The sequence below is a fragment of the Branchiostoma floridae genome, chromosome 14 (genome assembly GCF_000003815.2).
Source record: "Branchiostoma floridae strain S238N-H82 chromosome 14, Bfl_VNyyK, whole genome shotgun sequence".
Classification (NCBI taxonomy): domain Eukaryota; kingdom Metazoa; phylum Chordata; class Leptocardii; order Amphioxiformes; family Branchiostomatidae; genus Branchiostoma; species Branchiostoma floridae.
In genome coordinates this window covers 3,235,788-3,248,196 of record NC_049992.1, presented here as the reverse complement: position 1 = coordinate 3,248,196, position 12,409 = coordinate 3,235,788, and the positions used below count along the sequence as shown (strand labels likewise).

Genomic DNA, 12,409 nt, shown 5'->3' with positions numbered 1-12,409 from the left:
CTAACACATTTTATTGTGAATTCCAAAGATCAATGTGGCAAATTGTCCTGGCTTCAATAACAACTTAGACGTTAAGTACTTGAACAGCACAATGCAAAGTTAAATCAATGTTCCATGCACAATGCAAAGTTAAAACAGTGTTTAATGCACAATGCAATTATGTTAAGAGACGTACATGTGTACTAAGCAGTGTTGGAACAACGTTAACAGCTGCGACGTTATGTGCTTCAGCTTGAGATTCCACGGCAAGAATTGTCGATGTTATTCAAAATAAAAACGTTGCTTATCAGTGTCCCTTGACATCCTTTTTTGAAAATCTGTGAGTGAGTGAAATCCTGTAGACTCAGTGGTAGTGATTGTTGAGATAGGCTTCCATAGACATATTATTATACAACAATGTACACACCAAATACTGAAATTGGCATGATGCATGTACCCTTTCATTGCTACATTAAACTTTGCCACAAGTTTTATCCTTGGTTTAACTTTAAACCCAAAGTGATCACCTTCCTCATAATCCTGCATTGACTACTTCATTCATCATTTGTTTAAAAGAATTTAAGTAAACATCCTTTTTTGCATTCTATAGGTTTTAAATATCATCATTGTCATAATCCTACCAAGTTCTCTGTAGTGATGAGACTTAAACATACCTTTGTATAGAATATCCTTAGCATCACCATCATAGTCCTGAGTGGAGTCATACAAGTAGTGAACATTCTCAGTAGTGATCAGGTGTATATCACAGTGCTCACTCCAGTTGAACATGCGTATACATTTTTTGTACATTTGTATGTTGCACCTTCAGACTTGAGTTGCGATCATCACTACATGTACATTTAGTTCTCATAAGTGAAGGAAAGGAAGAAAAGCTACATTGTACATGACACACATTCACTAACTGGTACGTGTAGGTTTAATCGTCGCTGTAATAGTCATCATCATAGTCCTGATCATGACTGGAGTCCTCAGTAGTAATCAGCTGGATGATGCCCCTCATCAGCTGACCCTCTTTACTTCTCTCATCCCAGTTCATTTATCAGTAAGAACACAAATGGTTTGTACTGGCATGTACAAGTGTATATTTTGCAGGTTTAATCATCACTGTAATAGTCATCATCATAGTCCTGACTGGAGTCCTCAGTAGTAATCAGCTGGATGATCCCCCGCATCAGCTGACCCTCCTTGCTTTTCTCGTCCCAGTTGATGGCTCCAGGTCGGGTGATCTTCTGCTGCAGAACTGTGTCCAGCTCGTGTCTTAGACCCTGAGGAATTTATATATTAAGACATCTTGAGTAATTTATGAAAAGTCAAATGACAGGAAAATTACTTACATGCTGCAGAAAAGCAGCCAGTTATGCCACAGTCAGCACAAAGAGACTTACTGAAAAATTGCTTCCTCCTTGCAATATGATGAATCCTTTCTAAACCTTGCTTAACAGAACAATGCTGACCTCAACCCCAACTCTAAGCATACAAGTTGTAAAAAGCTTGCGGTCAACTAAAAAACTTGAAATCTAAACCATCACTGCAAAATTTATCCCTTATTTTATAGCTACCAACATGTACATGAACACTTTTAATTTCTTAATCATCCTACATTGTATCACTCAGTTAACCTAAAGCCAACTTAATGCAACACTGCACACCAGCAACTTGAAATTGCTTCACACACAGACACATATAACTAGCATGATCAAGGTTAAAACACATGTAAATTACCTTGACCAGTTTGGCAGTCTTGGTAGCAGCTCGGAAGACAATCCAGTTGTCAACGGCAACCGTTTCTTGGTTCCCGTCCTGAAAGGTATCAAGTATTGAAAAGTTCACAGGAGGGGAGATTTGAATGTTCTTACTTTCGTTAAAATAAAAAAATGATCAAAACCTTAAACATTGCTGTACAAATAGGCCAATCATTTACATCTATAGTCATATCTCAGCTCTCAGCCTTAAACTAGCTTGTCATTCAAACACTGAACCTTATTAGCCTGTTGTTAATAATGTACAATGATGACTGTTACCTTCTGAATGGTGATGTCCCCTCCAAAGAACAGTAGAGGGTAGGGAGAAATCATTGTGCAGTCATACAGGAACACCTGCAGAAGGGTAGGGCACATGTTGGTGTTGTCATTCAGTCCACTGTATCTTGACTTCTTAGTTAATTGTTGGTCTTGAATGTTTCTTATTGACATGTGCAACATTTGGCAAAGTAAGGAAGAAGATTCACAAAGCTGTCATGACAAGGAGATCTAGACAATGTAAATTAACCCTATGATGCTCTTCAGTAAAAAAGAGGGTTCTTCACCTGATCATGAATGTTGCTCAACTTGCTCCTTCATACAAGGGACAGGTGGTAAAATCAGCCGACAATCTTACTTTCACTTAATATGTGTTCCTCAGCACAATTTACTTTCCCTACAGGTGTTTAAGAAGGTTTCTCACCTGAGTAGTTTTCATCTTCATGTGATAGATCAGCCAGCCGTCCTCGAAGTACTTCTCATCAGCGTTGACAGACTTTGGGTGGAGCTGAACCTTCTCATGTTTGGTCACCAGTTTGGGCGGTCTGAAAACAACAAACAGCAAACGTTTCCTCAATACTGTCTTATCTTCATTCTTATCATCTATCTTTAGCAATCGACTAGTATGTTGTATGGGGAATACTGTAAATGCAGTAAGGTTCACAGTGATTTTATGGTCGCGGTTTTTGCGGTGACCACTTCACTGCAAATTTAAAACCACCGCAAACATTTTTCCATTATAGTACAAATGTATAAGACTGCAGTCTACATGTATGGTGCTACCGCAAACTTAAAACCACCGTGAACACTCCGTTTTGCCACTACCATGAAAGTAAATCCCCGTGAACTTAAATGCATTTACAGTTACTGTAGTAGAGAACCTGAAGTCTCTTAATGTACATCATAGTATGAAAAGGATGAAACAAAAACAAGGAAGAAGGCCCCACCTTTTCCTGAAGTGCTGTTTTGGTCCCCTGACTTTTGCCACATTTGGATACAGCCCTGCACAGATCACTGCTTTAACCAGCCTTATGTTACCTGGAACATACATTGTAAACAATGTCATTGAGATCTTTAGTTAGCTTTTGTTCTACCTAAAAGTTCACCGATCTATGTACAGTGAAATTCAGTTATTTTGGCAGGAACTTAATGTGGTAAAAGCAGAAAGGTTTTTTTTTTTCAGTTCAAAAAATTTATACAGTAAGTTACATGACTGTATACAAAACAAAATGTGCATTGGAAATGCATATGAAAGGTCACCACACAAATAGAATGACCGCAGTGATCATGAGTGAGTGAGAGAGAATGACCGCAAACACATTAAGATATACAGTACATCTACTGTGCTAGGCTAAAATTTAAAAACACCAAGGGTAGTTTGAACAGGGTAGAGGGTCTCTCACCAGAGTTTTTATTGCACTGAGGGTTGCTGGGATTCCTGGTCTGCACAAACCCGATGTCCTGCAGCAGCTCAGCAAACTGCTGCTTCATGTTGGACAACATCTGGGGAAACACAGGGCATTTTATGTCAACAACAATACATATAGAATACAACACGGTGTATTCCGTATCGCCCAAGGTATCAGCCCGACTCGCGGGAGGGCTGAGACCGAGGGTGATGCGGAATACACCGTGTTGTATTTTATTTATGTCATACCCACCTGAGAAAACCCATGTTTTGATGCGAATGCGCCAGAAGTTGAACAAATTTGGTGCCCTCAAACTTAGTGTTGCAACAGCAATGTTCCAACGTCCGAATCAGGTATTCGAATTGTCAATCGTGCCGTATTCGGCCCGCTCGAAACAGTTCGATTTATTCGAATGGAGCCTGTGTGATACGCCTTTCGAACCTGAGCGATACGGAAACGTACGGCCCGGTCCGGAACACCCGTATCGAACGTTTTTGCGTCACAGGTATGACATACAAGATGTTACTCTTACCACTTTCTCACTCTCCTGGCCTAATTCTACTACTTATAACCTCTTATGATTACTAAGACCTAAAGGAGGCTGTATCTGCTGGGGCTGTCTTACACGTTGCATACAGTTGCCCCTGTAGGACTTTGTGTGCCAGTAGACGAGAGGGTGGAGAAGGTAGTGCACACTAAGGGCTCTAGCCGGTGTCCGTTTTTCCGTCAATTGGCAGAAATTTGCTGCCTGTGACGGAATTTTTTTAAACCAATCCGTCAACCATATATATGCATGACGGACAAAAATTCTTGGTGGAAGCTACAGGCAGCTTGGGGATGCCGTCCAAGGCCGTAAAAGCCACACACTGTTTGTGTTGCTATTGTTATTATTGTTGACTTAGTGTGTCTGCGCCCTTTTGCATACGATCATCTCAATAAAACCCGCTTTTTAACGGTGCACACCCCAGTTTATTTGGGGTCTCAAATCGAGGCTGCGCACCCCCAAGTCGAGAGGCCGTCTCTTCAAGAAAATAGATCTAAAGCAGAAAAGCCGTATATGGGAATGACGGATATCACTCCAGCTTTAAGAACAGCCGGGTTTCAGTTTCTTCACTCTGTCCACTTTTCATAATTTTGGGGGGAGAAAAGTTTTTTTCACGCAATAAAGTATGCACAAAAAGGGTAATTTTGACGTGGAAATAAACCCATCGCCTATAGTTTAGTCATGAAAATGACTGATATTGTCGGAAAGAGAATACACCTAAGATTAATCAGGCAAAAAATAAAGAAAATCGTAACACTGAGATTTTTACAATAACCCGACGCGCGAGGCATACCAACACGGCTCACAGACCGCATATGGACGGGAAATCTGGGTCAACGGTGACTCACTTCCAACGCGTAGAAATACAAGGAAGTGACCCTCGGGCCCAAAACCAATTTGCACCAAAAGCACATCACTTCTTACGCTTTTTAGCCATGCCAGTATTAAATGCCACTTCGCAGCAGATTATGAGAAATTTGAACTCAAACACGGACCCTCGAGACCCTTTCGTCACATTTTTGTCGCGCACTATCTCGGACCCCTGTCGCGGAAGAATTGGTGTGTGCACCGTTAATTAACACAAATTATAATTAATATAGAGTATGGCTTTAGAAAGTCATCTTCTATCATCATGCCAAGTTTGAATTGTCTGTGACATTTCCTTCTCGAATAGCAGGTGTTTGAAAGTTACCGTCTCCGAAGGCTAATTTTGCCACACCAGGCATTGGTACCATTCACTGTACATAATGCTTCTGACGTCACAATGGTTGTATACTCTTGAAGAGGTTTTAGCTCGTTAATTCAGGTTAAACAAACACATATTGCCAAGGAAAATGTAGGCATAGGCCAGTTCTTACGATGAAGTAGATTTCCTATCCATTCTAGGTTGGAATGAGCGATATAAACCACATGGAACGTAGTTGAGATAATGACGTCACAAAGCCCGCCGCAAGAAGATGTTTTAAAGTGACAACGATACCGTTTTAAGTTCCTCTCTTCAACGGAAAGCATATATGATTTCGTTTTTTGGTCATAGCTGGTAGGTAAGAAACCTAGCATTCCTGTCCAAGCGTTTCCGCTGCCGAAATGCATTTCATTTTGCAGAAAAACGCAGCCAAATGTTGAATTTGTGGCTAGGACGGAGTCCCATGCCGCACTTCTGGCAACTAGGGGGGATTAAATGGGCATTTGCTGAGAGAAGACTGTACAGTTACGTGTCGGTCACGATGGATTACACAAGCCTTGGGATATACCTCCAAATTAGAGCGACTTATTTGTCTGAACATTGAATACCCTCGCGAGCCCGAACCTAAAACTCGATTTTGCTGGAATGAACGAAAGTGACGTTATTTGAAGACTTTTTCATTAAAAAAAAGCATTCCCTTCAATGCAGGAGTCGCCATTAATCAGATAAAAGCTATTTCCAAGTGGCCCAGAGATGTAGTAGTACTAAAAAGATGTTTTGGTAAACATAACGCCATTGATGTCTAAGCATACACACTTTGAAGGCTATATGACTATGGTCAGGGGGGGGGGGGCGTGGGGAGGGGGGCAAATCATGCATTTTATCAACATTATATAATCATTTCAAAAGTTGCGAATTCCGATTTTTTTCTATATCATTGGGTCAAGGGTACGCACTTTACTGGGGAAAATGCAATTTGTTGACTTTCTTTGCTTTTAGTTTTTGTAGGAGGGGCCATATTAACGGTGCACACCCCAGTTTATTTGGGGTCTCAAATCGAGGCTGCGCACCCCCAAGTCGAGAGGCCGTCTCTTCAAGAAAATAGATCTAAAGCAGAAAAGCCGTATATGGGAATGACGGATATCACTCCAGCTTTAAGAACAGCCGGGTTTCAGTTTCTTCACTCTGTCCACTTTTCATAATTTTGGGGGGAGAAAAGTTTTTTTCACGCAATAAAGTATGCACAAAAAGGGTAATTTTGACGTGGAAATAAACCCATCGCCTAAAGTTTAGTCATGAAAATGACTGATATTGTCGGAAAGAGAATACACCTAAGATTAATCAGGCAAAAAATAAAGAAAATCGTAACACTGAGATTTTTACAATAACCCGACGCGCGAGGCATACCAACACGGCTCACAGACCGCATATGGACGGGAAATCTGGGTCAACGGCGACTCACTTCCAACGCGTAGAAATACAAGGAAGTGACCCTCGGGCCCAAAACCAATTTGCACCAAAAGCACATCACTTCTTACGCTTTTTAGCCATGCCAGTATTAAATGCCACTTCGCAGCAGATTATGAGAAATTTGAACTCAAACACGGACCCTCGAGACCCTTTCGTCACATTTTTGTCGCGCACTATCTCGGACCCCTGTCGCGGAAGAATTGGTGTGTGCACCGTCAAGGTCTCCATTCCGTCTTTCTAACTTAATTTTTGCGACAATGGGAATAGGTTGACAGAAAAAAAATTCAAGCTGACTAGAGCCCTGTTGCATACAGTTGCCCCTGTAGGACTTTATGCGCCAGTAGACAAGAGGATGGAGAAGGAAGTGCACACCCCTCCTTCACCTAACAAAAAGTCACGTGCAGGCCAGGCAGACGGGTCACCTAACCCATTCTGTCTGCCTACCATTGTCTTCCAAGACAGACGGATGCCAACAACAAAAAGGGGAGGCTACAATAAAGGTAAATGTTTCCCCCGTCACACCTTGAGCGTGTTGGCTGACAGGAAGTTGTCCCAGCAGAAACGTCTCTCCGACTCACGACCTTGGGACTTCGCTCTCTCCCAACTCTGAGGAAAACAACCAACACAGAGATCTTCATTAAGTGTAGTCAAAGTGCATTACACTGATTCACTCACACAGTAATTATATTTCAGCCATACCATAGGTATGGTGAAATATATTGTATTCGTAATGTTTCTTTCTTTCTTTCTCCTGTCAAATCTTCAGAACACGGTACCTCCGTTGTTCCTCAACCGAATGACTTGAAATTTGGCACAAGGGTAGAGTGGGCCAATACCCTCGGGCGTTTTTTTCATTTTTTCCATATCTGTCTCTTAAATGATTTTATTAAGGTTTTTTGGTCATCTTAAGACCAAAACTGTATATTTGGGCCCCCTGTACCCTGGTATTATAACCGAATGAGCTGAAATTTGGTGTAGATAGGCATTGATAAGTCCCCCATATAGATTCAATATCAGTTTTGGTGTACAGTATAAGGAAATGCTTATTTTTGCGATTTTTTGGTCATTTTTTTACCAAAAAAGGACACTTTTGGCTCCTGTACCTTGGTTTTAGAACCGGATGACCTGAAATTTAGTATAGGAGTGCCCTAGACATATGCGCACATGGATTCAATAACACTTGAGGCAGACTGTACAACAAAATGCTTAATTTTGCGATTATTTGGCCATTTTATGACCAAAAACGTACACTTTTGGCTCTGGTGCTCTGGTTTTAAAACCAAATGACCTAAGTTTTGGTAAAAGGGTGCAGTAGATATTTATTCAAATGACACATGTACAATTTTTGTCATAAACTACTTCAAAATGATATATTTGGTGATTTTTTGGGTCATTTTCCAATAGCCAGAGGGGTCAATGACCTTAAGGTCGTTGACCCCCAGCTGCAGATTGCACCTACTGGCATCTATGTCTATTTAATCTAATTAGATAGGTAACCAATCACTTAGCCTGAATCTATATCCTAAAAAGGGGGAGGTGGCAGCCAATCAGCGAGCCAGGTGTCATCTGGAAGAGTCCATTCTTACACGGAGGGGTTCATTTTTTTTAAATTCATCATTGGACTGGTGAAGTCTTTCAGTGGGTGTATTATTGGACAGGTCTATTTCGCAATTTTACAGAAAGTGTGCTGGAAGAGTCTATTCTCACACGGAGGGGGGATTTTTTTGAAATTCATATTTTGGACTTTGGTGACTTCTAGTTTGTCAAAGTCTTTCAGTAGGGTTATTTTTGGACTGGTCTAATTTGCAATTTTACATGTGTGTGCTGGAAGAGTCCATTCTTGCATTGAGGGGGGCTTTTTTAAAAATCCATTTTTTTGGACTTCAGTGATTATGTCAAAGTCCTATTTTAGCGGATTTATTTTTGGACTGCTCTACTTTACATGTAAGAGTCCATTTTTTGCACACGGAAGGGGGATTTTTTCAAATTCAGTTTTGAATGGGTGATGATTCAAAATTCAATTTTTAGTGGAAGTGTTTTTAGACTGGTCTATTATACCTTTTCATGCACTGGGACCTTTTTTGCTAAATTCAATTTTGGATTTGGTTTCTTATTCAAAAGGCCAAGGTTTCAGTGGGAGTATTTCTGGACTGGTCTATTGTGAAAATTCACATAGGGTGCACTGGAGTCCATTCTTGAACGGGGGAATTTTGTAAGATTCATTCTTGTCGTTCATTTTGAGAAGTTACTGTTAGAATGTTCGATTTCCGCACAGGGGTGATTTGGAACAGTTCAATTTTGCATGGGAACGGGTATGGCTGAAATATGCTGTATTTGCTATGAAGCAAATGTCGGCCTTTCTAGTATTTCTTCTATAATCTCATTTGATGTATTGGGTTGTAACAGCAACACACATGGAACACTGGCAACGAACTGCTAGAAATGACTACAAGTGAATTAGATACATGTAAACATATGAAGGTTGCCCCCCTCCCACTTTACCTTCCGTCAAATCTTCTTGCTTTCTTTCCCTCCCATTTCTCTAGGAAAGTCACCTCTCTAATTTTGATCTTTTTCTGTCAGATATTTCTTGTTCTTCAGGATCTGATGTACACAATATAATCATTCAAATAAAGCATCCATACAGATTTTTTTATGAGAACGTTTCTCCAGTTACCAAAAACCAATAAAACTAGCTTGGTGCTACTGTGCTACATGTTATTGTACATTAATATTGTACTTCACCCCAGGGGAAGACTGAACTAAGGAAAGATGAGTGACCTTGAAGGCGTTGATGAGCATGAGATGGTCGCTCTTACTCCCAGCTGCAAACTCCCTCCTCCTCCTGTCAGCCTCCTCCTCCTTACCCTACAGGGTATTAAAGATGAACAACATCAGGCAAGCTTGTAATCATTGATCATATCTCTGAATTGTCATACTTAAAAGTTTCAGTTTCTGGTAGAACCATTACATTGGACCTCTTGATTGCCATTTTGGTACGTACTGGATCCTATGGAAAATTTTCAACAGATGGAAAGAGCAGTCTTTCCTCTATACATCAATCATGTGACCTCATGGAATAATGCATACAAGGTAGTGTCACAGCATCAGAGACTTACCACAAAATCTAAACTTTAAAGATATCAATCGAAAGATGAAATATCATCAAGAGTACTTTTAATACTGTAAGACTCTTATCAAGACTTTACCAGAGGAATGACGAAGGGGTCCTTAAAGCCCAGGCTGGCTGCCACAGTGAGCACCGGGTCCAGACAGGAGAAGATGGCTCCAAACAGGATCATCTTCCCGATGTGGGGCTCTACAGGCAGTCTGCAGTAGATAACAAGGGGATGATAAAGAAGTATGCCAGCACTTTAACAGGGGTTAATCTGGCATTTACAGTGTTTGATGACAAATGTATTAATTTTACCCTGTACTAAACCATACAACAGACAGTAACCAATTTCAGGGACTTACTCCATCTAAAAAATACTTGTGTCAACAACAAGGCAATCAGACATAGCAGACTACTACTTTGCAACACTTCTAGTCCCACAGACAATAAAATAGCATCACCAAAGATCTACAATATATGGCAATGCTGCATTTTGTATACAAGTGTGGCAACACAGACGGAATGGGAAACCTTGATTGTATTTGACAAAGCATGTACTGAAATTGCACAACAAAGTCATTACGTATATTACATATAAACATTTGAATTTTATCTAGTATTAATTTTGACAGCCACAAGGCTTGCACCTTACAAATGTGTCCACAATGCAATAATATACAGCAAGGTCAATGTTCAAGGTCATTGGTTCATTAAAATACCTTGCCAGGTGATATCCAAGGGGTGTCAGGTTCTCTTGTCTGTCCAGGGCATTCTGGGTAAGGCAGAAAAAAAATTACAGTCAAACATGTTCATAGACTAGACTATAAAATAAGAATCAGGTCTGCACCTGATCACTTTTGGTGGTCCTCCGCATCAAGAACCATGCACGGTGGCTGGGGCTACAGGTCTATTGTAACCAACCAGACATCAAAGTTCCTTGCAAAGTTCTAAAAACAGATTTGAGCTTTTTGGTGGCAATTAAGCTACAAAACATATATGTTTGTCTTGTTTCGGTGTCTTGCAGTCACAAGACACGTTAACATTCAAACTCATTCATGCTTGACTGGCAAGGGAACTGCAGTGAATGACTTTACAGCAGGGTTGAAGCCAGCCAGAAATAATTTTCCGTCCCGTTGAATTTGAATGGCTTTGGCACAGCGTTCCTAGGGGGGTCCGGGGGCATGCTCCCAAGGAAAATTTTGAAATCTAGACTTTAATTTTGCCCACTGAGGACGGAATGGGCAAATTTTTTTTCCGTCCCCAGCTGCAAAATTCCGTCAAATTCCGTCAAAGGACGGAAAGACGTGTGATGGCTACAACCCTGCTTTACAGTTTTAAGACTTACCAGGTCCTTGAGGTTAGTGATGGCCAGCTGTACAGCTCTGAGAGAGGGAGAACTCATGGCCTTCTCTACAAATGGTAGGATCGCGCCCAACTTCAGCAACTGGAACAGAAAAAAAAGAGTAGCCATGAAAAAAAAATCCATCACAATCATTAGCTATGGGGGTGCCAAGGCAAATCCTAATGACGTCCTACACTTAAGAAAAGGAAATTGGATGCCCTCTTTTGCAAGAAGACAAAACAACAGAAAAGTGTTATTGATTGTAAATGCTGTCCATGTCAAATGTTGTGTTTTGTCTTCAGGTGTTCAGGAAGAACAAAGCCCAGGTAACTTGACCAGTGAAACCATACCCAGCTATATTCATTCACTAAACAAAGCTCCAGGCAAGCTCACTTTCATAGGTGACACAGCAGAGCTCAAATGCTGGCTTCACTATACGGGGTAAACGTACTTGAATGCATTCTTATTTTGTGCGAAATTCATGACACAAAAGATATTAAATTTTACATTTACTTGAGGATAAATTTGACTAGTTTTACACTTTATCAAGATGGATTAGGGGCCAAGTTACTAAGTTACGTGGTGCACTTGTACATTTGGAAGACTGTATAGCAATCCGTGACACCCCTGCAAAGTGCAGTGGGCTTGCCAAATGGATACCATAGTCCGCAGGCACAGACACGGGTGCAGACACGTCTTCTACTGGCCGATATCATGACTGGGCGCTTTTTGTGAGACGTGAGTATATAAATTTTTTTCTGTCCAGCTTTGTTTCCTTGACTGTAATATGGCACATAAAGTAAATAGATATGTTCGGAAACAGTTAGCCTATCATAGGGCTACAAACAGTTAGACTTTGTTTCATCTTGATTCAGTAAATTCCTTTGTCTAGGTAGAACACGAGGCCATAATGGGGAGGGGGGCAAAACTGTACATTTTTATTTCCGTAGACATTTTAGCTGGTTTGTCAGAGTCTACTGTGCAAGCCATGACCACTTTATCAAAGGTTTCTGAGTAAACAGGTTCACACCTCCACAGACTAAATAGACTGCTTGCATCACAGATTGTATCATTTCTGTGTTCGAATGTGTGCATGTACGTAAATGCACAAAGTCATTTGAATGTTGGCCAAAATGATGTACCTGACATCATCCACTTTGCAGTCTGCAGAACTGTGGACTTCACAATGTCTCTTGTGGGACTGTCCATGAATTCCTGTTACTTCTTACAAACTAAAGGGATCTGTCTAGTACATTTTTTCAGCTTTTACTGTTGGAGAGACATTTAATATGTAGTTTGTTTATAGTTTCTTATACCTAGTTTGT

The 12,409-nt window shown here is 40.7% G+C and overlaps 1 protein-coding gene across 1 annotated transcript; it reads right to left on the bottom strand.

Annotated features, from left to right (window-relative positions):
- Positions 1-1,094: 1,094 nt before the first annotated feature.
- On the bottom strand, positions 1,095-11,483 carry LOC118430900 (ATP-dependent DNA/RNA helicase DHX36-like). Its single transcript, XM_035841931.1, has 12 exons — positions 11,478-11,483; positions 11,088-11,186; positions 10,462-10,514; positions 9,837-9,999; positions 9,409-9,495; positions 7,150-7,233; positions 3,422-3,521; positions 2,966-3,056; positions 2,443-2,563; positions 2,022-2,096; positions 1,723-1,800; positions 1,095-1,265 (listed from the first exon to the last, which is right to left on the bottom strand). Exons 1-12 carry the CDS (start codon positions 11,481-11,483, stop codon positions 1,095-1,097), a joined length of 1,128 nt encoding a protein of 375 aa, XP_035697824.1.
- Between the last annotated feature and the right edge of the window lie 926 nt (positions 11,484-12,409).